We start from the raw sequence: 27,414 nt of genomic DNA, 5'->3' as shown, positions 1-27,414 counted from the left end.
TTATCGCAGCTTTAACAAGTTGCCTCAAAATCTCTGTGATAATATACATACACATATACACATATGCGATATACTCTACATATTTAAGTATGTGTAAATGTATATGCATGACGCGTTTTGATGCCATTTATCACACTTTTCAAGTTACACACATACATACATAGATAGTACATGCTACTTAGAATTTGAATCGCATTCCCAAACTGTTCTTTACATTTGAAAGTTAACTGCAGCTGCAACGCCACTATATGCACCCTTTGCTGTAATTCTTTTATATATACTTGTATATATATAAAAGGTTGACTTTTTTTTTACCATCTATCCGCAACATTGTTCGAGGTCTTTATAATTTGAAGAGTGGAATTATCTGGTGCAATCTGATGCAAAATATGTGACGTTTTCAAAGGCGTTCTCATCTTTTCAAGTTACAGACATAGATACTATTACATTAGAAAGTTATCTGCAGCTGCATCGACACTATATGCACCCCTTGCTATACTATATTTCTCTTTAAAAAAGTTGCGGCACCGATTGTTTTTAATGGTAACCCACCAATTGGAATCCCATTTCTTTATAAACAGCATAGTTGTTTAGACAAAGAGCCCTGCCATTACACCTGTCATATACTACTTACTATATGATAATTAAGTTTACAAATCTGTTAAACTGTGTCGTCGTGTTTATTTTCTATTTTGAATAATTTAATATTTTATATAATTTAACCCTTTCTACTCTTCGAGTGCACGGTATAAAATATAACCACAAAACTTAATTATTAAGTTTTTCTTTCCACATATCCATTAATTCAGGAGCTATATTAAGATTGAAGTGTTGTAGAATCACATGGAAATAATTTGGTAATTTCTCAAGTTGTTCGGTTTCTTTCTGAACACATAAAAGGCGTTATTGCCAAATTCTTCATTTATTCTGTTGTTAAGTCGCCCGACCCTAGTATCATTAGATAGAAGTGTTTTTAGATGGGCCATATTCTTCAAATTCTGTTTGATTTTGTGGATTCGAGAAAGGCTTTTGCTATTCATAGAATCGACAAGAATTTGGTGGATTCTCAACTCAATTAAGGGCTTAATTGGATATCCTTCCACTTGGTCCAAAAGTTTAAGCGAATTCACATTCAGAATGCCGCAAGTTATTTGATTTGATTCGTTTGAGAGAGATTGTTAGAATCGCCAACGAGATCGGAATTTTTGCTGTTAGCCCTGCTTTTCAAATAGAGATACATATACTCGTATGTATGCACATACATACTTGTATTCCCATTGTACATAGGTATGGTTGTGTGTACGAGTATTTTCATCGGCATGCCAGGCAGTTATGCAGGTTACTTGAAAAGTTGTTGGAGCATGCCAGCCAACCAGTACATATACACATACACATATACACATACATACACACATGTGTATGTGTACATTTCTAGCTATGCAGTGCCTGCACTGCCCCTGCCATTGTCTTAGGGGTGGGCGTGGCGAATTTATAAAAAGCAAATTACCTTTGCCGTTCCCTTCGTCTTCTGTCTTCGCCTTCTGTCTCCGTTCGTAGCTGTTGTGCTCATGTTCCCATGACGAAACGCCATTGAAGGTGCAACAGGAAGCATGTAAATACACACACACACACACAAACACACACACACAAACACACACACACAAACACATACACACAACACACGCATGCCATAGAGGTAAAAAATAAAGAGAGCTGCAAGTGCGCTTTGCCTTCGGCTTGTTCCTAGACAATGCAAAGAGGAAGCAGCCATAATACCTCCATACAGGGGGCCTTTTTATGGCTTGAATTACATTTGTAAGACGCAGATAGAGATTTAATACAATTCAGCCCCCATTTGGGGGAAAAGAGGCGACAAACTGTGCATAAGTAAAGGTATATTTCATCCGTATGTTCTAATACATATTATTATCAGATCAGATGTGCAAAAATAAACTTTGTATGCCAGCTATATGAGCTAGTAATAGTATACATATATTCAGCTTAATCAGGTCAAACTTTTATCCAATATCCAATTTCAATCCAATTTTTATATAGACTTTTATATTGATGTTTAAGAGTTAGAAGTACGATCCGACTAAAATAGTTTTTTCTAAATATACAATGATCTGTACATGCACCCTCTATATCCATTAATGGGTAGTGAGTGTAGACATTAGCTTTGCTTTGCCTTTGATGCATTCCTTAATATTTATTCGCACATAAATATTACTATGTACGTACATATGTATAACTATGTATTTATGTAAATAAGGAAACTACTTACACCCGACATGTTTCCTTCAACTCCACAATAGGTAGTCGTAGAAACTTTTGAGATTGAAGAAAGGTTAGTTGTTAGCAAAGTTTAAATGAACTAACTTCAATGAAATCCCCAAGTTTTGATTTTTAGGCGGCCCCATAGAACTGGAGAGGAAGGAGTTCGTGAACGTACTAATCTGTTTATCTGACCAAAGTTCAACACTTCTACCATCCTTACGCAAAAAAACGAGTTTGCTGTTTGAAAACACTGCCAAAGTTTGGAATTCAGATGTAGAAATAGGTTTGAGTAATTAACAGAATTTGTGCGCAAATCCTTAGCCTGTCTGACCATACTAAAGACATTTGAAGATTCGATGCAATGTTTGATTTCATGTTAAAAAAGAATTCTATCCCTCGAAAGACTAAGGTCTGTACATCAGAATTGTTAGTTTATGTCCCAAAAAAAAGGATTCAATGTTGATGGAACCAATTTAGCTGCTAGCACTAAGTTTCTGCTCCATTGTGGATATTAATCGATACATTTTTCCCATTAGATTGCCAATTCAACACCTAAGACCTATATATATTAGAACTGCTAGATTATGTGAAAAGATATATTGGAACCACCTTTGCTGCAAGCACTTACTTTGTAGCCCCATTGTAGCATTTAGTCTGTAAATTTTCACCCTTAGATTAACCCTTTAGGAGACCAAAATATATCAGAACTGTTACCCTATGTACTAACATGTGAAGAATCCTATTGCTAACACTCAGTTTGCTGCCCATTGTACCACTAAGTAAATTAGATTGTCAAAATATGATTAAACCTCATAGATACGGATTGTTCACCTGTGCTTTATCGGATCAGAAATGCAACTACCAATTAAGATTTAATGGCAGCAGCACTTGTTGCTGTTGCTGCTGTTATGTTGGTGTTGTTTTAGTTGTTTATGTTTGGGATTTGCCCCGGCCCCAGCTGACCTAGTGGTAGTCAACCAGTTTGTTTAGTCTGTGCTGCTGGTTTTGGCTTTTTGTTTAATCTTATCGGGGCTGGGTCCTTCATAGATAAAATAACTTTCGGTTTACTTGTTGATAAAATACTTGTGGCTTATGTCATGCGTTCAGCTCCGTAGCCTGTCCACAGATATCACGGTGCAGTTGAACGTATAAACAAAATTCCCTCTAGGTGGTGAAGGTATTTGAATTATTGCCAATGAGGTCATTGCAATAAGACATTCACAGACTGGGTGTACGTTTCAATATCAACCGGATGCAATTGTCGGAATTTTTTTACTTTGTAATTAAAAGTTGCATAGAGCGCTGAGGATATCTGTATATTTTTTGACTGATTTAATATCAGCTGATGGAAAAGTATTGTACAAGGCTGTAAAGCTGAACGATTTGCACAAATTGGAAAGAAATGTATATATATCCGGCAGTAAGTTTCCTAATAAGACCACTAGTCGACCACTTTGTCGATCAAATATGAACTCACAGTTTTTCTCTAAACAAAGTTTTACCACCATTTACCTCATTTGGAGGCTGAAGTTTTCCAAGATCGCTTCACAGGTTACTAGGCATGCCTTGATCAAGAAATCAGTCACTCATTGAGTCATTAACGACACATAATCCTCTTGAAATAGTAAAATATTATTAATAATAAATATATTTCATGTGAATGTTACTCGTGTTTTCGATAACGAATCTCAATTTCAAGATATCTTCAAATAGTATTTGTGTATTCTTCCTTCCGAAAAGACGTTTCATTAGTCATATAAATGAGTGGTAGTGAGACTGTCTTTATCGTTAAACAGAGGGGGTTTTATAAGTAATCTGATGGTGTTTTCCATTTGGTCTTATTTGGACAATCGTGTGATTATTTTAAAAGAGTGTTGGAGATAATTCCAGCATTGGCTTCTTAGTCACTTCGAACGACAAGAGAGTTCATTTAGAGGGGTTGGATAAGTTATGAACCTTCCGGCGTCTAAAAAAGCCGCTAAATCGCAGAAATACATTATAGGAATTTCACAAAAGAATGTGGTTTATTGTGTGTGTTTCGAAGCAACCGCTCGACCAACGTGCTCTCCCCTTACACATAAATGCCAATCAGAATTAGAAACTGAACAGAACGGGCAAATGATAAATGTTCAAGTAATACCGTTAAGTGCCTTCTTGCTCCACACATTGTGTGGCTTACCAAAAAGTCATTGTAACTCGCAACAAAAGTAACTGTGCACCAAACTAACGACCCAACAAATGAACGAACGATCGGACGAACAAATGAATCAAACAAAACGAGACTAATTTGCCACCAAATGCGGTTGAAAATAAATACTTCCGAACATATGTATATGTACGTATGGTATATACTCGTATATATATACAAGTAAGTTGGTGCACGTTTCGTCATTCGGCGAAACTTGTTAATCCAACAAATGTCGCTGGCCCGGCATCATCAGCATCATGAACCTCAATCTGATTTTTAGACTTGAGCAGCAGAGCAGCAGCTGGTCAGTGAAAGCGACAGTGACAGTAACAGTTAACTTCATTGACCGGTCGCACGTGTGTTAAACTTGTTTTGCTCGCCAACCTACACTCACTTGCTATTAACTGGCGCGCTGCTTGATATACTCGTCGTACTATATCTTGGCTAAGGGCCCGCAGATAGCAATTAGCCCGACTTTGAACCCACAGACTACAGGTCAGCTACGCTTTTTACAGTCAAGCCAGATAACAGACTCAGCAGCACAAGAAAAAGAAAAGTATGTAAGCTCATCTAAATGGGAATATTGAACGGCGGTAGCGACTTTGTTAACAGGGTATACTAAAAAGCTGGTAATGTGTGTATACAGGTAGAAGGAGTAGTGGCAGAGTCATGTTAAGGGACAATACTTCTGTCTGTCTGTATGAGCCTCGCGAACTTTTGAACCATACCAGCTAGAGCAGTCAAATTTGGCGGCTAGACTGGCCTTATAACTGTACAACTTAAGTTTATTACAAATCACATATCGCTTTACTATTTCATATAGCTGCTGCCATTTAAACGATTGCTTATAGTATCATAAATATATTTGATATTTTTGAGGTTTTTTAATGCCTCGGATTTTTGTACCACATGCTTATTGCGGTACTGTATTTATATCTTTGATATACCCCTCTATATTCTGTTGAAATCGGTTCTCGATAACTGGCATGGCTACAGGCTTTACAAGAGTCTGAACATTATATTCGTTTGACGTCCTTGAAGAATTCTACACACAGTTGAAATATTCCATCCTGTCCGTATTTTATTTTCAACTGTTATTGGAACTGCTGTTGATGCAGTAATTTCAAACTTCCTAACGATTTCCATTTCAGTGTAATTGTAGTACTTTCTTTCCCACATCTAAGTATATACTATGTGTACATTATATACTTGTATAAACGAGAAGTGCGTAATTTGGAGATATGGTCAAGAAACCGCGTCGTGGAAATCAATTAATGAGCGTCTTGCCCAATCGCAGGTTCAATCAACTGAGCGTCTGTTGGCATTTCTTTTGTACGTATTGTTTGCTCTATGGGTATCGAGGGAGTCGGTTGTAGGTATAGCAGTATTATTTCCCCCTTCAGTTACCCCTCAGCGCTTGACGTTTCGGTGCTTTGTTGTTGCAATTAAAGTTCGTAAGCGGCTTTCCTCTTTCTCTGTTGCTGCTGTCGCAGCGTTTTCAACATTTTAAGTGCCTCTAGTTTATTACACTCATTTAAATGACGCTAAAAAACGGCAAAGAGCATTACTTTTTTATGGTTAAGCAAACAGATTTCGTAAGTTACATGAAGAAGAAGAAGAAGAAAGCACAAGTACCGAAATGGTTGAGGAATCGCCTTTTTGCGGAATTTTGATTTGAACGATTTTTTCAATCATTTAAAGCTAAAAAATAGACTAGCTTCTGATTCCGTTAAACGTTTTGAGTTTCCGTTTTGACCATCCGAAATCTAGGCGAAATCATTTATCTGATTATACATACTAGTATTTCATGGGGTCGGGGATGCTTCCTTCAAATAATAACAGAATGAAGGACTTATACCCATTTTACCCTTCGGTTGAAAAAATGAAAAAATGTGAACTCTGCGGCCCCATAGCATAGCATTGAATGAATGAATCGACAGTTGGTCTGATGATGTAAGCGGAATTCTTTTCCTATGGAGTCCGATCCATCGATCTTATCTGCACCATCTATGTAAATACAAATGGGTAGATATGTATACGAGTATGTATATAGAATGTGTAGGAAAACGGCAATCGAAGTGGTGGTAATGACGACGTTTGGTAGAAAGCGTTACAAAGAAATTAATGAATAGCCTTAAATGGAAAATGACTGCCGACTACTTTGGCTTTCACCTTAACTGATAAGTAGCGTCGCTGCGATCCGATGCAATGCGATGCGATGCGATGCCAGTTGGCTGATAAATAGAAAAAAATAAAAGGAAAAAACATTTCTGCTGAGTAAACTAATAAACGAGACAGGTAGGTGGTGTTCGCTGTTCGCTTCTGCTTAGGCTGCTGATAAAAAGAGCGACCGGCCGCCATGTGTTTTCAGCTGCTTTCTTGCTTTCCACAACCCAGAATGGCAATGTGGCCAAAGAGCACTGATAAAAGAGCCAAGCCCAGCCAGACTTAGACTTAAAGTCAAAGTAAAATCCAGAGCTAAGCTAGCTAGCGGGAGCAACATTGGCGGAAATGGCGAACACACACAACGCAAATGTATGATTAAAGCCAACTCCAAGCTTAGAGATGTTAAACAAACAAACAAAACCCTAATGATGAGCTTTATTGTAGAGCAAAAAGTAGAATAGTGCTCGAGCTAGCAAAAGGCAGCACAAATACTCTAATAAATTAAAGCAAAAAGTCATAGAAGTCATCTTAAAACTGATATCTAGATAACTTCTCAAAACAGATAACGCTAAGAGATTTAAGGATGCTCACGTTTCATGAGGATAGATCTTAGATCTTAGAAAGTAAGGAGAAGCACAAGACTGACTTGAACCAAAAACACCATCAGATTTACAAGTAGGAGTCTCTTAATTTGATAGATAGATCTCAGATCAGATTGGGATCAAAGAAAACTAATTGGCAGCTAAAATATAACTCGAAAGCATTTGGCTTGAAATAATCCAGAGATCCTCTCAGATCAAATAACATCAGAAGACTTTTGAAACTAAAGCAGTTAACACTCCGATTTATCAGAGCTAGACATGCTCTTGCTTTTAGATAAAGTAGAAAGTAAAGCAATTACCAAAACAAAGTGGCTAGATATTAAGAAATAAATGGGTATTGCCTTAAGCAGACGATATCACAGATTTCAAAGCTGTACTCTAACCAAATACTCTCTTAGAGCAGTATAAGAAGAATTGAGGATAATTTCGTAATCACAAACCAAAGTGTCCGAGTTTTCAAAGATCTCCATTGAATTAGAGCAGTTAATACTCTTTCCTTCAGATAACAACAGAAAGGTCTCCTTTAGTCTGAGGTTTGAAAGTAATTATCTGAGAGATATTAGTAGGGAAGAATTGAAGATAATGACTTCACACATCACTTCTATTTGCGTTTTGGTTTGAAATTAGTTTGAGCAGAGTTCTTTAGCTTAATAAATCTTTCTTCATTGCCGACTCAACTACTTGGTAATATTAATGTCCAATTCTCTTGGCTTGCGAAGAATTGCAGAGACAGCTGGAATGAATGATAATTCACTGTCTTCGACACATGATGCTTAGACGGGCATCGATTGTTAGTGTCAGCGATGTCTGTAATCTGAATGGCCAATGCATTCGCAATTGCTGAAAACCCCTACAGCATTGGCCTTTCATGCGCACCTTAGGCTCAGACAGAGAGACAGAAATGTTGCACACAACCTGCATGGGCGAACTTTATAATGCTGTAGCTCTTTCTGTTTTTTCTGCTTTTTTTTTTTTCTTACATGCATTATAATGACAGCAGTGCGCGGCCTTTCTTTTTCTATGCATAGATATTGTATGTCTTGTGGGATTTTCTTGTAGTCGTCGTTTGAATTGCGAGTAACAATGGCAACGGTATGCAAAAGTTGCCACCGCATGGCTTGACGATGGGTTGGTTGTTGAAACCCATTGCTGAATGGAGTGGAGGAGAAGCAGAGAAGTGGTTGGAGGAGGGGAACAGAGTTTCGTACTCTCTCCATGAGAAAACCTAATTGCCTCTTGATCGTGCATACTTGTAGTTCCATCAAAATAATTCAACAGAAAAAAAGAGTTATTCTTGTTTGAAAAAATGATTCGTTCTCTTGAAGCGAAACATTCACAAGATATTTATATGCATGACGCGTCGTTTGGTTATTACATTATTGGTCATGCCAAGGCAGATACTATAGCTATATGGGAACGGCATGACGGCAATCTATTGGTAGAGTCAATATGATTAATATAGTATTAAAAGAAGACCTAGATGGTTCGTTTTATGAATGGAGTAAATAAATATTTTCGATTGCTTATGACATTCCCCAACAAGACGCTGATGAATAATGTATGAATGAATGTTTCTTTTTCTTTTTATTTCGCACTTTTTGTTCATTTGTTGGTTGGTTTGTTTGTGTACAAAACGAAATATAAAAATCGTGCTTGGATGGGTCCAACACTTTCCGGGCTATGTCTATGGCTTGGCTTTCCTAGTTCGTCATGCCTCAGCACCCTCACGGCACCCACCATCATCTATGGGTGGCTGATTTTTTTCCATGCTATGACGTAGTACTAGTCTAGTGGTTTGTAACTGATTTTACTGCCTGCCTGTTCTTGATTTTGGGGCGACAAGTGTCTTTTTAAAAACATTGATCTGACACTACATATATGTATAACTCATCTATAGGGCTACAACGGCACCATGTTCCTTAAACCAAAGTATTAATACTAGAACGATATAAAATGCGGCGAAAACTGTCGAAAATGCAAAACGATTCACAAATAATCAATACACAATTATGATAAATAACTGTGAAAAAGTGCTTAGTTAACCAAAGATAAAAAAATAGAGAAAGAGAGAGAGAGAGAGAGAGAGGATTAAAATGTTCGATGTACCGCCCAAGTGCCCGGTAATCGCCAACAAACTGAGCGGCCTCTTCGGCTGGCGCCACACCTACAAAGTGGCGGCCAAGCACGAAGGCATACCGCACGGCACTCTACAGAAATCCTACTCGCTGACGTTGCCCAAGAGGCCCCCCTCTCCGCTATATGCGTGTATGAAGGTAAATACTATTTTCCCCATTTCAGGGGTTACATTTAAAATGGAGAAATATGCGAAATACAAGTATGTGTGTATAGTTGTCTATTTAGAGATAACATAAGCCATTTATAATGTCGTTACAAACTAATCATCCATATGCTGGCCATCAAGTTGTAGGGAAAAACAGTTTGGAATGTTTCGCTCTATTCCAGTTCTCCGAATTAGGGAACCAGGGGGCATACAGTCTGTTGACTAGTTTCGTGCATGATGCAACTTTTTGTTTGCTAAGTCGCGTTTTTTTGAATTTGTTTTTTTTCTTTTTTTTTTGTTCGTTTTCGGCGTTTGGCATTTGCTGGAATGCCAACCGCCACGACTTTGTGGGTTGCTGTGCAATTTTTTTAAAGCTGTCGGCCTTTGCACGCCTCTTGCTGCAGCTCTAGGGTTAACTAGTTCTCGAGAAAAGAAAATAAACTAATTTGGATCTTGTTGTTTCGTTTCTTTTCATAAACTACAGGAACCGGACTCTTGGGTCGCTGTCCATCACTTGCAAACACAGTCTGGCATTTTGGATCCCGATGACTGTGTGCGTGATGTGGCCGACGATCGCGAACAAATACTGGCACATTTTGAGGACTCTGGACCAGATCCGGGTGTGCCTCAGGGTGGCGGTGACGGTGCCTCTGGGAGCTCATCAGTAGGCACCGGTTCGCCAGATATTTTTCGCGATCCCACCAACACGGAGGCGCCCACACGCAACTTATCGACGCCACACATTGAGGTCACCAGCACCACATCGGGCCCGATGACCGGACTGGGCCTCCAAGTGCGTCGCAGCAGCGATCCAAATCTGTTGGCCTCCCTTAAGGCGGAGGGCAGCAACAAACGTTGGTCAGCAGCGGCGCCGCATTATGCAGGTGGCGATTCGCCAGAGCGTATCCTGCTAGATAAGGCCGGCGGGCATTTGTCGCCGCAGTGGGAAGAGGATGACGAGGCGCTGCAACTGCAGCTACAGCACCAACAACAACAACAACAACAACAGCAGCCACAACACGCCATCCACGCCGCAGCAGTGCCACATCAGCCATTCGCACGCTCCGGCCGTCTGTCCATGCAGTTTCTGGGCGATGGCAATGGCTATAAATGGATGGAGGCGGCCGAGAAGCTGCAGCAGCAGCAACAGCCGCCAAACCACATTGCATCCCAGTCTCAGTCTCAGTCACAGTCACAATTGCAGACGCAGTCGCAGGTGCAGTACGTCGGTGGAGCTGCCGGTGCGCCTATTTATTCGAGCAAGTCCCTGCCGCGGGAAAGCAAACGAAAGGAGCCGCTGGGGCAGGCTTACGAGTCCATACGCGAAAAGGATGGCGAGATGCTGCTAATCATCAATGAGTATGGCAGTCCGCTGGGTCTGACCGCCATTCCAGACAATGAGCACGGCGGAGGACTGCTGGTGCAGCACGTGGAGCCGGGTAGTCGGGCTGAGCGCGGTCGTCTGCGTCGCAACGATCGCATTTTGGAGATCAATGGCACCAAATTGATTGGGTTGACCGAAGGCCAGGTGCAGGAGTATTTGCGGCGAGCACTAGAGTCCTCCGAGCTGCGGGTGCGAGTATTGCGCGCCGATCATCACCAGAAGCAGCGGCGTCGCGACTCCAAGGTGGCTGAAATGATTGAAGCGGAAGAGAAACTGGTATCGGGTGTGGAGTCGAAGGTGGCGACGGTGTCGCCCACACGCAAGCCGAATGCGGCGCCCGTGGGCACCTCATTGCAGGTGGCAAACACCCGGAAACTTGGTCGTAAAATCGAGATACTGCTGAAGAAAGGCGCTAACGGTCTGGGATTCTCGGTAACCACACGAGACAATCCGGCCGGCGGCCATTGCCCCATTTACATTAAAAACATTCTGCCACGTGGTGCTGCCATTGAGGATGGACGCCTAAAACCAGGTGATCGGCTGCTTGAGGTCGATGGAACGCCCATGACGGGCAAGACTCAAACCGATGTGGTGGCCATATTACGGGGCATGCCATCAGGCGCAACAGTGCGCATTGTAGTGTCGCGCCAGCAGGAGCTCGCTGAGGTGGAGGTGCGTGGACCGCTCCCGGTAAGTGTGACATCCTTTTGATTTTGATAAAACCTAGTTGCTAATCGTCTCTGTCTCATCCTTCAAGCAGCAGTCCGAGCAGTCGGATGTTCAGACAGCAAGCACGAACACGCCGCCAAAATCGTCTGTGCCCGCTTCTAATGGCAGCTCCAAAGTCCAGAAGTCGAGCAGTGCTCGCTCCCTTTTCCAGCAACACAACGTACAGCAGCAGCAGCAGCAGCAGCAGCTTAACGAATCTCACCATTTCATAGACGCGGGCAGCGAGTCGGCGGCCTCCAACGTAAGTAGCTAACACACGGGCAAATAGCTGATCAATTGTTGCTACTCCTTCATTTCTTATCAATTCAACAGGAGAGCCTCCCACCCACTGGCAGCACTTGGCATTCGCGTGAGGAGCTCACGCTCCACATACCCGTGCACGACACAGAGAAAGCTGGCCTGGGTGTTAGCGTAAAGGGCAAGACGTGCTCCAACCTCAATGCCTCAAGTGGTAGCGGCAATGGAGGCGCCTTCTTAAAACACGACGGAGATTTGGGCATCTTTGTGAAAAATGTCATTCATGGTGGTGCGGCATCACGCGACGGTCGACTCCGCATGAACGATCAGCTGCTGAGCGTTAATGGCGTCTCCTTGCGTGGCCAAAATAATGCCGAGGCCATGGAGACCTTGCGTCGTGCCATGGTTAATAATCCTGGAAAGCATCCGGGCACTATTACCCTACTGGTCGGCCGCAAAATACTGCGCTCCGCTAGTTCCAACGACATTCTGGAGCACACGAGCAGCAGCAGCAGCAATGGCAACAGTAACAACAACAGCAGCTCCAATGCCAGCGATAACTCTGGAGCCACCGTCATCTATTTGAGTCCCGAGAAACGCGAATCCCGCGGTAGCTGTACAACAGGCAGCGCTGGCAGCGACGTTAACAGGTGAGTACAAGTACTAGTTACAAGCAGCGCTCTGCCAAGCCACCACTTTATTAGGTCGGTAGGGTTTCCTTCTGTCTGTTACATACATTTCCACAAAACCGTATTATCATTACCTTTCGGGTACAAGTGGCTACCTAGAGTCGGAAATCATCAGCAACTACTTATAGTCATAAACTCTTCTTCCACAGATGGAGCAATCCCGTTTTGGATCGTCTAACCGGTGGCATTTGCTCCTCAAACTCATCGCAACAGCAGTCGCAGTCGCACTCACAGCCCCATCCCCAGCAGCTTTCCCAGCCGCACGCACAGCCGCTGCAGCAGACACAGTCGCGTCGTTTACCGCCGTCCCATGCCGCCAACGTGGCACTGCGCAACGACAGCTACTGCATGGCCACCAACGACAACTGGTCGCCGGCGCAGCTGCTGAACGGACATGGCAACACGGCGGTGCTGATTGAGGACGATGCCGAACCCATGTCTCCGTAAGTAAATGTCTTTGAAATGCTGACAGTGAGAGGGAGAGAGAGAGAGCGATCCTGATCCTTGATCCTTTACAGCACGCTGCCCATGCGCAACCACGAAGCTGCTTATGGCAATCCAGGCAGCGCAAACGCTTCACAAATCACCACTGGCGGTGGCATTGAAACTGCCTCTAATTCGGGTGCTGGCCTATGCCCCAATTTTGACGCCACCTACTCTTCCCAGCTCAGCCTGGAGACGAACAACTCGGGTGTCGAGCATTTCTCGCGTGACGCACTCGGTCGTCGTTCCATTTCAGAGAAACATCATGCTGCGTTAGACGCGCGCGAAACTGGCACCTATCAGCGCAACAAGAAACTGCGTGAGGAGCGCGAACGGGAGCGTCGCATTCAACTGACCAAGTCGGCGGTCTACGGCGGTTCCATCGAGTCTCTGACAGCGCGCATTGCCAGCGCCAATGCACAGATACCAGGCTATAAGCACGCCAAGACAGCATCTAGCATTGAGACACAGCAGCTGTTAGCCGCCGAGGCACGTGATCAGGTGGGCGATTTGGGTCCCTCGCTCGGTCTCAAGAAGTCCTCCTCCCTGGAGTCGCTTCAGACGATGGTGCAGGAGCTGCAAATGTCGGATGAGCCGCGCAGTCATACGGCATTGCGGGCGCCACGCGGACGTGGACGCGAGGATAGTTTGCGGGCGGCTGTCGTCAGCGAACCGGATGCCAACAGTAAGTAAAGATTTGCCGATTTCAAAACAAATGCTAACACAAATCGTTTGATAGAACCGCGCAAGACTTGGCTGCTGGAGGACGGCGACCACGAAGGTGGGTTCGCTTCACAACGCAACGGTCCCTTCCAGAGCTCGTTGAACGATGGCAAGCACGGCAAGTCACGCGCCAAGAAGCCGAGCATATTGCGCGGCATCGGACATATGTTTCGGTTTGGCAAAAACCGCAAGGATGGTGTTGTGCCCGTAGAGACCTATGCCTCCGTAGAGACAGCCGTTGCTGCCGCCCCCACGCCCCAGCAAATACCGACGGCGGCCCTCGCCGCTCTGGAGTGCAATCCGAAGCCACCAGCCTACCAACCACCACCCCCGCTGCCGGCACCCAATGGCAGCGGTCCCATCTCAGGCAATGTCTCTGTCAGTCCCAATGCGGGTGGCATACATCAGAATGATATTTTCAATCATCGCTATCAGCACTATGCCAACTATGAAGATTTGCATCAGCATCAGCTTAGGTGAGCATCCCGCCTACCCCCATATTGCCAACGTACTAACGAACAACTCATGCCATATACTATATAACCATATATATACTCTTTTATATATGTATATTGTTCGGTTTTTGATTTGTGTTTGTTCTAACTACTACTACTACTACTACATTACTTACGATAACAATGGAGGATGTTTTTTGGCTCATCTCTGTCTTCTACCGTCTCTCTTACTCTCCCATTCTTTCACGTTCTTTCTTACACAAAAAATATAATCAATTGTCGATAACAACACCACTATAAAAATATCATTTCGTCTCGCTCGCTCATTCACTTGCTGATCCGCTCCAACAATGGCGCCTGTAGCGTTGCCAGCGACTCTAGCTCTCAAACAGACGTGCTCTCGGAGTCCACATTAGAATGTATGCGACAGCAGGTGATCAGGCAACGCATTAAGGTCGAGACTGAAAGGTAAAGCACAAGCACCCACACACACACACACACATACACATACACTCCACTACTTACCCACTTATCTTCTCAAGTGTCCATTTGAATTCACCATCAGTTGGCTGAGAAGTATTGAGAAAACAGCCAAGGAATCGCAATTACAGCGCGAAAGTACTTTCTTTTTTGTTGTTGTCTGTAGTTTAGACATCAACCAAAACTGAAATGTTGATCTTTAATTGTGATATCCTTATAGTCCGTACACTAATTGTAGATTACAAATATTTCTGAATTGTTATTATATATAAATATCAATTGCTCATGCTTATTTACTTAATTTTTAATATGTTTGATCAAATATGCATTTGTCTAAGTTCGATTTTTATCTCGCTGACTAACAAGTACTTAAATATATGTATACTCCTTTAATAATTTATGTTCTTCTTCTGCACATTTAACATTTTTATTTACTACTTCTTTATGCACATTCATCTGATTATTAATATCTTAATCATATCTTAATATCATCTCATGCATACGTAAAATGTATTTCGACAAGTAGATACAAGAATTGTTCAGATTTGAGAGGCAAAAAGCGTACGCATTGATGAGATTTCACTGAAATAGGCGCAGGGGGATAAACAAATTGTCTAGATTTTTGCAGCTAAAGACGCTTGGTATGCTTGCGATTGTAGACGCATGCATCAGAGAGTGTCTGGTCTTGGGCCTTTTTAAATTTAAACGAAATAGTTGTATAGATTAGAAATAGTGGAGGATCCGATTCCAGGAGACAAAAGAATAATTTGTTTATTAAAGACAAACAAGATACCCAATCCGAGTGTCCGGATCCCGCTCAGTTCACAAGTGTTCGTTCTAACGAGATTCAAATAAACCTTTCAATGAAAGGTTTGAAAGAGGTTTGCAGATGACAAATAAATAGTTAAATAAGGTGTTGTCCGAATGGTAAATATATCTCCATACAAAGAAAAAATAGTGAAGTTTGAGGGAATCGTCTCTTCATGTCATAAAATATTAAGTTTAAATCACAGTTTAGTTAACCAACCAACTTAATTACTTAGGTGGTTGTTAAACGGATGAGAAGAGAGGAAGAATTGTAAAGAATCTCTTGCGTTTCCTCAAAGTTCTCTATGATTACGATAAATAAATAAATTTATTGACTATGAAATGATGATGAAATTAAACTTAATCTTTGTTGGGCTGTGACTACGAAAAATTTGTGGATTCCGATTTTAGAAATGAATGCCATAACTAGAAAAAGAAGAATCTGGGTTGATGAAGTTTGGTTCAGTTTCGCTCATTTACGGCTTCTTTTGTTTAATCTTTAAGCAGTTACCACTGTAAATGTTTATCACAATATTCTAGGAAATAGGCATTTCATGAAACTCAAATTCGTTCATGTATGTTTTATTTGAAGATGAAAATGTGGATTAACCATTTAAGTTGTTAAATGCTTTTTAGAGTATTCTACAGAATTGGCAATAGAGTCAATTGGCATTTTATAAATATTTCTGTTGAGGATGACCATTTTGGTTTAAATGTGTGTTCGAAGTACTCTAGGAAATTGGCATTTCATAAAACTAACACCCATCGCGTTCATTTGCCGTAGAGTCGTTGTAGGCTTTGCTTTTTTGCTTGTGATTTTTGGTTTCTGGTCGTGGCACTCACATACATACTCGTACATGCATAGACATACATACATATGTATATAGACAACTCGAATTCATACATGAGCCTATGCTATTCTTTCTGCAGTCGCCGTCATCAGCATTATCATTCGCAACGCAGCGCCCGCTCCCAGGACATTAGCCTCTACAATCATCCAGCCAGCGTGCAGCAACAGCTGCCGCCCTCGAGTCTAAATAGCAGCGGCGGCGGAGGCGGAGGCGGTGGTGGACCGTCAGCCAACACCCTGCGTCCCATGTCCAGCTACTATGAGTACGAGACGGTGCAAAAGCGGGCGGGCAGCATTAAGCACAGCCACGCCCAAGTGAATGGCTCGCCCATCACAGTCAACGGACACGGTCCCGGGCACGGCCACGGACACGGGCACAGCCACGGACAGTCGCCCCAGACGCAGCCCCATTGGAAGGCAGCAGCAGTCAATGGCTATGCGCCCGCTTCCCTCAACAGCAGCGCCCGGAGTCGGGGTCCGTTCGTCACGCAAGTAACCATACGGGAACAGAGCGGCGTGCTTGGTCCCCAGGCCACCTATCAGACGGTGCAGAAGCAGCAGCAACAACAACAACAACAACAGCAGCAGCAACAACAACACTTGCATTCGCAATATTCCGGCACCGGTGGATCTCAGCCGCATGCCTCGAAAGTGTGACTATAGGTGTTGGCGCAGGCGCGCGCCACACGGGACGCTCTGGAGCGTTGCCAGACACCGCTGGGCAGCAACAGCACCAGCACCACCACCACCAGCACCACTAGCAGCACCGAGGTGGAGGTATTCTACTACGCCACCGAGTGTTGATTACAAAGTAAAGTGGGTGTGGCTGCGGCTGTGGCTGGGGCTGCTTCTGCGACTGCGCCTTCGTTTCTTGTGTCCAACGAATGAACCATTTAACGATAGATATACTACATACATACCAACATACACATACATACATACATACATACATACATACATGTAGTATGTATGTGTATTAAGTATTTAAGCATACATACATACATTATACATATTTCAACATTTCTACACACCCTTCATTACCAACATATTGTTAATTGTAAATTATCTGTAAGCCTTCAAAGTATTTCATGTAAATGCAATAATTATTTAGCTATTAAAGGGACGCGCTTTGCTTTAAGAGGAACAGGATAACACAGACATCATATAGCAGGACGATATCATGAAATATACGAGTATACTGTAGGATCAGGAGAATTTTCCATTCCATACATGTGAGAATTACAGAGTCAGATAAATAATTAGGGTTCACACAAATGTAAAAACTAAAAAATTTAAAATATTAAAAATTCAGTTTAGTTTAACAAATAAGTTAGAATTTCAATACAAACGTTGAGCTAACCATATACTATATATATATGCATAGAAATATATATATATATATATATATATGTAGAGAAATAATTGTGCAAATCTTTTCTTGTTGAACTCAGTTTTAGTTTCCGTTCAAATCAAAGAATCAAAGAAGTTTATTAAAGCATTGTAAAGAATTGTTTAAGCAGTTTGTTTGTACTTAAAAGTAAGCTCGAAACAATAATACCTAATAATTATTATTAACAATTAAGCTAACCATTGTAAATATATATATTTTTTGTATAAATCAGTTCCTTCTTCTGCAGCGCGTTTTTTTTTTTTTTCGTAATATATATATATATTTTTTGCTATTTATACATACATATATATAATAACTCTTAGGTACGAATACCCGTTCATATATGTATTTATAAGTGAAACTAAAATTGTTCTGTTTACTCTGACTTTGACTTTGTAAATTACTTAACAAAATATTTTGAGCAAAAACGAACGAAAGAAAGAAGACAAAATAAAAAAAAGAACGAACTATTTAAACATTCGGACGAACATACGATATATATATATAACATATAGTATGTATTGGCAGCTATAGCTGTAGCTATATTAAAAATTCTTGAAAGATACCAATTATGTTTTGTACTATTTACCAATTTGTAAATAACGAAATCTATCTGAAATATTTTTACATTTAAGTTACGAATTAAATGCGATAATTGAGAATCCAATCCTAGTACGCTTATTGATCATTATTACTTCTTTCGACTGGTCAGATTGTTGGGCTTGGAACGGGCCAGCTTTCGGACCAGGACGCGTTTCCTGATATCGGTGATCGCTCTTCCTTTGGATTTGCGTAATTGGCCGGTTATTCTCTTGTAGCGCTGTTCCGTTTCTGACGTCAATAGAGTAAAATTTCTCAAAGCAGCTTTGTCCGGGGTTTTGTCCCAGTGGATGCTGTTGATGAATGGATGGGCAGAGTTTTAAGAGATGGCGGAATTCCGATGGGATTACAATAATAGGATTGAGATGATGGAATAAGATCGAGATGATAGGATTGAGATGATGGAATCAAGATCGAGACGATAGTATTGAGATGATGGAATCAAGATCGAGATGATAGGATTGAGATGATGGAATCAAGATCGAGATGATAGGATTGAGATGGTGGAATCAAGATCGAGATGATAGGATTGAGATGATAGAATCAAGATCGAGATGATAGTATTGAGATGATGGAATCAAGATCGAGATGATAGGATTGAGATGATGGAATCAAGATCGAGACGATAGTATTGAGATGATGGAATCAAGATCGAGATGATAGGATTGAGATGATGGAACTAAGATCGAGATGATAGGATTGAGATGATGATGGGAATCAGATGATCGCATAGAGATAATATTCAGATGATTGGACTCAGATAATGGGATTGGGGCTAACTACTCACTCCGGAAGACCACTAGGCGGTAATACGACATCCAACACATTGTCGATTAGACGATACTTGAGTGTGCGATCATTGTTCGTTGTCGAGTGCATCGAAGGTGAGGTGTTGATCTCGATTAGCCAAGGCTTGAGATTGTTATCGATAATGATGTCATAGCCATAGACTTCAAAGCAGTGCGGATCGTTGGCCATCATTGGAGCGACGGCGTTCAGGGAGTGGAGTATGGTTTCTGTAATCAAAGACCATAGTCGCACGGAGACACCCTCGCCGCGAATGCTGTCCAAATAGAGCCAGAGATTCTGAATGGGCCATTTTCCGCCATGTATGTCATTGTATTCTTTCTGCAAGCCCCAATAGATGAGCACATGGAAATGTGGTCATGAAAGGATGGGGGAGAGATACTTACGTTCGTCTTCTGTATGCTGACATTTGTGAGATGCATGAATAGATTATCGATTTCGGTTTGGTCGTACTTTTCGGTGCAGAAGCGACAGAAGCCCTCCTTGTAGAGGTAGGCCTTCAGTGGATTGTAGGTGGTGACCAGCACGAATAGTCGCAAATCGAACTTCTTGCCGCCAATAAGCAGGGGATTGTCAATATACTTGGAGATAACACAAGTTGCCCGATTGAGGTGTGGTACATGGAGGGTGCGAGCATCGCAGGCGTATTTTTTCAGCTTCGAAAGGTTATTGACCAGGAAGATGCCCACGCCCTGGGACTTGCTGGACGGCTTTACAATCCAGGTGCTGCTTGGACTCTTCTGGTACTCCTTCACGAACAAATTGTAATCTGCGGATGCGATGCGAAACTGAATTGGTACGCTACGGATGTGGTGGTGGTTCGTAGCTACCTGCGGGCAGCACAAACGTCATGGGTATTATGTCCAAATGGATGTAGCGCGTACCGCCTATGCCCAGCTTGCTGTCGTCAGTCGGATACATGGCGGCCAATGGATCGCCTTTGCGCTCCAAATCTTTGCGATAGCGCTTAATGTTCTTCAGCAGCAGGTCCTTGCGTGACAACTCCGTCGAGTTCGGAAAGTGGTTGATCATCCTAGAAGGGGTCTGGGTACGGTGAGTGATCGGTTTAAATGCTAGGGAACTCACTGATCGTTGCGCATGCGATAGGGATGATCAACGCAGAAAATGTAACGACAATTTTGTATGCCTGCCCAATAGAAGTTCCATTCACCATCGGAGGGCGGTACGTTCTGCCAGCCACGCTTACGGAAATTATTCACAAGTGCCGACTTCTCCCAGTCGGTGCTGTAAAGCAGTTGCTTCTGTGAAGCCCTCACATTTTTTCTCTTCCCCTGCCTTTGCTTTTTGATGTTGTTCTGCGACAAAGTGTTTGGCTTAGTGCTGGCTTTGATGTCAGTCTTGTGGTGATAGCTTTGCAGTAGCTTGATGAGACTTCCGTAGGTGTTGTTGTTGTTTGTCATTTTGAGGCAGCCTCCATAGATAGATGTATGATTGGCCGCGCCACAATTTGGAACAGTAGGCAGTCAAAGGGTGCTAACAGAAGACTTTATTGATTTTGTTGTTTTTTTTTTTTTTGAATTTATATTTTTTGTATTTAGTTTGCTTAGAGCCGAAAGTTTAGTGAGCAGTGATAGATAAAGCAATGTTCTCCGTAACTTTAGGCCATTTCCGGTTACGAGGGAAAAAGCACACTGCATTGTTGACAAACAAAAATAGACCGCTAATTTTATTCAATCACAAGTTAGTCGCACAGTTCTGGGTAAGCGAGAACTGCAAACAGACCAAATACGAGTACTATTTGGCTTATTGACTTTGGCATATTTGTGTGTGTGCCGTCGGCCTTATACGAGTGCTTGGGTCGCCAAATGGCCCTCGGCCATTGAGTAATTGTTTCACACATTGCAGCCGCCAAGTAGAACAATATGCGGTTATTGTCTTTACGGGCCAACAGAGGTCTATAAATGGTCGCGGTCGGTCTGCAGAGTTGAACAGTGAACCAGCAAGTATCGAAGTGTCGCCATCCCGTCCCAGTCCGAGTCTGACTAAAAGGTTAAATATGAAATTATACGTCTACGCCGCTGCGCTCCTCTTCGCTGCTTTGGTGACCCCGAGCCAGGCCACCTTTGGCAAGTTGGGTCTGCTGCTAGGTGCTGGAGCAGTTGGTGGAGGCGGAGTGGGCTATGGCAATGGCTATGGAGGTGGTTACAACGGAGGTTACGGCGGGGGATATGGCGGCTACGGCGGCGGATACGGTGGTTATGGCGGTGGATACGGCGGCGAGAACATTATAAAGGTCATCAAGGTATCGGTGGTACCCAGCAGCGGCGGCATTGGTGGCATTGGCGGCTATGGCGGTGGATATAGCGGTGGATATGGCGCCGGATATGGCGGCTACGGCGGTGGATTTGCCGGCGCTGCCCTGCCTGCCGTCTCCACATCGGCAGTCGTCACACCAGTAGTGACATCCGTGGCCTCTCCCGTGCTAGCCGGCGGTGCCGGCTTCGTCGGTGCTTCGGCGCTGCCAGTCGGCTATGGCGTTGGTGGCGGCTATGGCGTTGGAGGCGGCTTCGGTCTGGGCTATGGGGCCCCTGCTGGTCTTGGTGGCGGCCCTTGGTGCTAATAATGGCATAACGAAATGGACTTTTTACACTTGAATGCTAATCTTAATGTGTGCGGTTTTTTTTTTGTATTCCTAATTTTATAACGAACATAAATAAAATGTAAATAAAGTCGTATAGTTTTAATCGCTTCCCGTGTTTCGCTGCTGGGCAATAATTATCAGAGCCCCCATAGCTTTAATTTCAATGGCACCCCCCACCAACACTTTTCGAATAGTTTTTTCACACCTAGTAGCATCAATTTGCTGCAAGTCTCAATAGCAAACAATCGGAAAACATGCAACCATCTAACAAGGCTGACCTTCAAAACGTCCAATTGAATTGTGAGCATCACCCGCGTGCCACGCCCACGTTCTCCCCCAACACCTATTTGCACATTCACTTAGCCAGTGTCCGGCAACTACTTGCAGACATAAAGCCACAAGAGCATTTCATATCGACTTGCTAAAAATGTGTCGAAATATAAAACCAATTTCAAACACAGCGTACTGGCAATGGCATAACACGGTAATGAGGCGCTAAGCCCCGAAACATCGGAACGCATTGTTTCATCCAACGCTGATTTTTTATTGCCTTTACCGACTATTACTGAAGGGGGGGGGGGGGGGGGGGGACACTGCTTAGATCTATAGCTGTAGATGTGTGGCTGTAAACTTTTTGGCTCGTAAGCCCAAGGGAATTTCTCATAAAAAGTGCTACGCAAAAATGTACTTTTCATTCGAAATCGATTTTTGGTCAAATTTAAGAGTCTTCATAAATTGGAGGTGCCTTATGATCTTTGGGATATGCTTCAGTAACAGAACACAGAACTTTTGCTGTAAATAATAATACCTACTATGATAAATCGTTCATCCAATGATGAATGATATTATGTCAGAACACTCAAGAAATAATTAAGCGAAAAATATAGTCCCATGGAATATTTTTATACCCTGTACCCGTTTTCAAAAAAAAAAAAATAAAATAAACTCGTACTTTCCCGGACCTAGGAGAATCTGGATACCAAATTTGGTTATTCCAGCTTTTATAGTTTCTGACTTCCTTGCGTTCATCCAGACAGACGGACGGACATGTCTAGATCGATTTCTCTCGTCATGCTGGTTCAGAATATATTACTTTATGGGGTCGGGGATGCCTCCTTCTGCAAGTTACATACTTTGCACAAACCTAATGTACCCTTTTTACCCTACGGGTACAGGGTTTAAAAGGGGTGTTTTAATTCTGTATATAACATCCAAGTCTTTCATCTCAGATATATCTATATAGAAAACAGACTGATTGCAATTTTGAGCCATTCTTCATGCTTGACTATTCTGGGATCAAGTATGAATCAATCATTCATGAAGACAACAATTGACTAGAATTCCCAAGTATGTTTTCAGTGGTTATATCGTAGACATACAAAGTCGGAGGTATGAGTCAATTAAAATACTGCTTATGTAGTTATACTTGTACGTCAGTGTTAGTGTCAATATTGGTAGAACACCTACCTGTATTATCAATAGTGAAAAAGTCTTCATAAAAATGTTTAAAAAGTGGATTTCTACATATTTAACAAAATACAAATAATATAATTAATCAAGAACTTGTTTATACACTTTGTTGTAGGCATACAAGTATATATATATATGATCATCATGACGTGACGAATCGATATTGGCAAGCCAGACTGATCGGCTGCCTAGCCGTCTGTATGAACCTCGATAACTTCTCAACCATTAGAGTTAGCTTGGGGTAAGTAGACTTGTTTGATCTGTTTGCGTATTAAGTTTCTTACAAACAACCATACATGGCTTCAAATTTTACAAATTAAGCAATTAGTTTGAAATTTAATAATTTGGTTAAGCTAAAAGGCGAAAGTAACAAATAGTAGGTATGTTGACTTTTCTATAACATATGGTCTGCTATTTTTGTGTTTTCTGTTTGGTAATAAATATGTCTTTTTCTATCCTATGTATATGAGAGAGTATGTTCTTCCACGCCACCATTCTTATGAACGGTATTCCTAGGCAATGTCTCTTAGACCAAAAAAATTACTTTTCTCTCTAGTCTTGGGTGTAAAAACCTGTTGAGGAGCCCCACTTCAAAAAAAAACTTTGCAATCTAACTAACTGCAAAAAATTGCACAGTAAATGCGATCGTATTGGTTTGATTTGAAGCTAATAATACAAGTATGCGCGATATATTTTCATTTTTTTGTGACATGTTCTACCACATTTTAGAAACTCACAAATCATTCATTATAGAGCCTTGACTAGATTTATTTGCACCGCTTCCAGTTAAAACTGTATTATGACACAACTATATAACTTTATTGACTGCTTTGCTTGCCTGCATGGACTTGAATATTCTCTTTCTGGCTATGCTTTGTCTAAACTTCAACTCAAAGCTCGTAATGTCCTCGAAATGTGTCTCAACAACAATCGGTTTTCAGATCATACATACAGATCATGTACATTAGCATGCCATTCAAGCATAAAACTAATATGCTCTAAACAGTAGGTTTATTTAGAAATAATGCCCTTTACGCACAGTCAAAAAAAAAAAAAAAAAAAAAAACGTTCCAAGCCGCAACGTTAACTTTGTTGACAATCTTAGACCGACCGATTTACTATTTGCCGAGTTAGCTGAGTTAACACATCATCTCCAAATGCTACGTGTAGTTATGTATGTTTGTATGTATATGTATATACTTGTGTATGGAGATATATACCTACAATAGAAGCTAGATGGCTCAGGGAGTGCGCTGAATGAATGTCAATATGTGAATATAAGTCTGAGTATATTTACAGCTCTACATATGTATACGAACACGTATGTACGAGGACTGTTCTCTGAGTAATTATTTTTGAAGACTTTTACTTTTTTTCGTGGCGAGTCCATATAGACATGCCTGATCGTCTGTTCGTCTGTATGAACCGCGATAACTTTTCCACCATAAGAGCTACGGTAACCAAATTTCTTAAGTAGATTTGTCTTATACATTTGCAAATTTATTTGATTACGAATTATACATAGCCTTATATATACTTATTTAGCTGTCGTAGAAACGCTCGGTGCAAAAATCAAGCATAGACGATAAACTTTTTTGCTTTTAAAGATAAATTTGGTATTTTGATTTGTCTATGGTGTCCAACCAAGTTTCATCAGAATCAGTTCAATATACAGATACTTGTACAATGAGAACGATCAGTGCAAAGATCCTTGTATGTATATTACGTTATCATAACTAAACATGGTATTTAAGGTCTTTATATAATAGTTGTCTTTACTTTGAATTCTTCACAAAATCGGCCATATCGTATAGTTGTCATAGAAACAGTCGGTCCACAATTCCCTCAAAGTATAATTACCTCCTTGATGCATCATGATTTCGTATCCGAGGTATTTATAAGTTAGACCTAATCTCTAAATCGAGTCGAGTGATATGGACAAGTTCGTACTAAAAACATGGTAAATGCTGTATATTCCTTGAATAGCTTTGGTTCAATATAACGAAAGGAAATCGTATCTTTATAGCACCAATTCCATTATTTGAGTATATCTATATCTCTGAAACGTGCCTCGCATATTCGTATAGGTACTGTAGTTATGATTTTGGGAATCACTGAAGCTGGGCCCACGAAATCCATCTTGCGAATTGTTTGACGGTGTACAGCAGAGCGCGTGCACGTTTTGTTTGCACAGAGATGCGGTAAAATATCTCACTTTATGGTTAAATAGTTGAGTTGACTGACTACCTGACTGCTTGACTGACTGTCTGTTGGATGGATGGATGGACGGATGGATGGCTAGTTAGGTTGGGCCGTTTCAGTATTGGCGTGCTATTCAGTAATACTATGTATATACGAGTAGATAAATGAAGGTACATGTGTAGAGACTATATACATATTTATGAATTAAACAAACAACAGACTATTTGTTTGCCAAATGATAACCAGACCGAGGTGCAGGGGCATGGAACGACTTGAAACTAAAGACTGCGACTGCGCGGCTGCGCGACTGCGCGACTGACCGCCCGACTCTGGGACAGTGTGCGCATTGTGCGTGTCAGTGTCGGTGCCGGCGTCGGTGCCGGCGTCGATGCCAGAAGAGCCCAAATTGAGCGCCTAACGAGGGGCGCGGCGATGTTTTTTTTTTTCGGTATTATTAGAACGACACACACTGCGGTTGTCACAGCCTCTCCGGCGATCAAGAGACTTCACACACCGGTTGGCCTATAAATTTGTGCGTATTGATGCTTGGGACATCAGTTTAGTTTTGGCGAAGGCCCTGGAAGCACACACACGACCATACACACACATACATACAAATAGAGAGACTCACACACACACATTGCAACGAAAGATGAAAGCATACTGTTGTGTTCTAGTTGCCTTGTTGGCACTCACAGTACCCGCACAGGCGCTGCTTGGTGCTAAGTTGGCGCTTCTAAGGGCACTTGGCGGCGGTGGACTGGGAGGCGGTAGTTCCGGTGGTAGCGGTGGCGGTGGCGGCTACAGTTACGGCAACGGCGGCTACTCAGGTGGCTATAATCAGGGATATTATACACAGCCGAGCCGGCCAGTGTACAGCGGCAACAGCTACGGCGGTGGTGGCAGCTATGGTGGTGGTGCCAGCTACGGCGGTGGTGGCAGCTATGGTGGCGGTTACGGCGGCGGCTATGGCGGCGGCTATGGTGGCGAGCAAGTTATCAAAGTCATTAAAGTCATTGAACAGCCGCAGTCCTATGCTCGCTCTAGCGGCTACTCTGGCGGTGGCTACAACAGTGGCAGCTACTCGAGCTCCTATGCTGGCTCTAGCGCCGGTTCAAGCTGGGCACCTGCTCCCGCCCCCGTCGTGAGCGTCCCTGCACCTCAGCCCGCACCCGCCATCACATACTCGGCCCCTGCTGTTACCTATTCTGCACCGGCGGTTAGCTACTCGGCCCCCGTCGCGCAGCCCGCCATCACCTACTCAGCTCCAGCTCCGGCTCCGGCTCCCGCTATCACCTACTCAGCTCCCGCTCCGGCACCCGCTCCAGTTCCAATATCGATTCCCGCACCACAGCCCGTCGTACGCGTGCAACCTGCACCCATCAGCTATAGCATCCCAGCACCCGCCCCTGCCCCACAGCCAATTGTGGTGCCACAGGCCATTCCACAGCCGCAGCCCCAGCAGTATGTGAAGACCATTAAGCTGATTGTCGATGAGGGCGGTGCCGGTGCTGGCTACAATAATGTGCCCAGCCAGTCGTATGGCCCCCCACCACAGGCAGCCACCACCTATTCCACAGCTTCTTCTTCGGCGGCTGCTTCCAGCGGTTGGAACAACGCCGGCAGCGGCTGGAACAATGGCGGCAGCGGCTGGAACAGTGGTGGCAGCGGCTGGAACAATGGTGGCTGGAAGAGCGGCGGCATCTGGGAAAAATTGGGCTGCTAGGCGCTTATCCGAGGGATTGCGAGCCCAATTCCAACGAAACGAATACCATTGTAGTTACGCCTAACGATAAAAAGGCGTGACTGTCCCCCACTCTCTACTCATTATTAATTTTGTGGTCCTTTTTTTTTTTTTTGTAATCTCTATGTTTAGTTCGAGTACTTTGCTTATTTTTGTTATTTGCAATATAATTGCTGTGTACACAAGTAATAAAAATACCTATAAAATAGCAATGAATGCCCTCTTCCTTTTAAGTATAATACAAGTAG

At 42.7% G+C, this 27,414-nt stretch overlaps 4 protein-coding genes across 8 annotated transcripts in view; 3 read left to right on the top strand and 1 right to left on the bottom strand.

The window, feature by feature from the left end:
- Positions 1 to 17,470, top strand: part of LOC115633268 (partitioning defective 3 homolog) — a 38,475-nt gene extending 21,005 nt beyond the window's left edge. Inside the window, exons 2-10 of one of the 5 annotated variants that reach the window (XM_030530674.1) lie at positions 9,131 to 9,506; positions 9,999 to 11,588; positions 11,659 to 11,868; positions 11,940 to 12,514; positions 12,703 to 12,996; positions 13,072 to 13,721; positions 13,776 to 14,235; positions 14,578 to 14,682; positions 16,432 to 17,470. In XM_030530674.1, the coding sequence (XP_030386534.1) occupies positions 9,327 to 9,506; positions 9,999 to 11,588; positions 11,659 to 11,868; positions 11,940 to 12,514; positions 12,703 to 12,996; positions 13,072 to 13,721; positions 13,776 to 14,235; positions 14,578 to 14,682; positions 16,432 to 17,008 (4,641 nt within the window). In that variant the 5' untranslated portion in view covers positions 9,131 to 9,326 and the 3' untranslated portion in view covers positions 17,009 to 17,470. Of the gene's footprint in view, positions 1 to 9,130; positions 9,507 to 9,998; positions 11,589 to 11,655; positions 11,869 to 11,939; positions 12,515 to 12,702; positions 12,997 to 13,071; positions 13,722 to 13,775; positions 14,236 to 14,577; positions 14,683 to 16,431 lie in introns of all 5 variants that reach the window. The other 4 variants (XM_030530673.1, XM_030530675.1, XM_030530676.1 and 1 more) reach the window with 4 other exon arrangements.
- Positions 17,471 to 18,296: 826 nt separating this feature from the next.
- On the bottom strand, positions 18,297 to 20,698 carry LOC115633315 (probable tubulin polyglutamylase TTLL1). Its single transcript, XM_030530745.1, has 5 exons — positions 20,235 to 20,698; positions 19,979 to 20,181; positions 19,535 to 19,917; positions 19,129 to 19,469; positions 18,297 to 18,634 (listed from the first exon to the last, which is right to left on the bottom strand). Exons 1-5 carry the CDS (start codon positions 20,567 to 20,569, stop codon positions 18,433 to 18,435), a joined length of 1,464 nt encoding a protein of 487 aa, XP_030386605.1. The 5' UTR covers positions 20,570 to 20,698; the 3' UTR covers positions 18,297 to 18,432.
- A 467-nt stretch (positions 20,699 to 21,165) lies between these two features.
- LOC115633398 (glycine-rich protein 5) lies at positions 21,166 to 21,729 on the top strand. The gene has a single exon (XM_030530841.1). It carries the CDS (start codon positions 21,166 to 21,168, stop codon positions 21,727 to 21,729), a length of 564 nt encoding a protein of 187 aa, XP_030386701.1.
- A 4,345-nt stretch (positions 21,730 to 26,074) lies between these two features.
- LOC115633426 (glycine, alanine and asparagine-rich protein) lies at positions 26,075 to 27,148 on the top strand. The gene has a single exon (XM_030530886.1). It carries the CDS (start codon positions 26,075 to 26,077, stop codon positions 27,146 to 27,148), a length of 1,074 nt encoding a protein of 357 aa, XP_030386746.1.
- Positions 27,149 to 27,414: the final 266 nt, after the last annotated feature.

The sequence above is a fragment of the Scaptodrosophila lebanonensis genome, unplaced genomic scaffold, assembly GCF_003285725.1.
Source record: "Scaptodrosophila lebanonensis strain 11010-0011.00,11010-0021.00 unplaced genomic scaffold, SlebRS2 tig00001418-arrow-arrow-pilon, whole genome shotgun sequence".
In the NCBI taxonomy this organism is placed as follows: Eukaryota; Metazoa; Arthropoda; class Insecta; order Diptera; family Drosophilidae; genus Scaptodrosophila; species Scaptodrosophila lebanonensis.
Note: the sequence above shows the minus strand (reverse complement) of the source record. Positions and strands in the feature narration are given on the sequence as shown.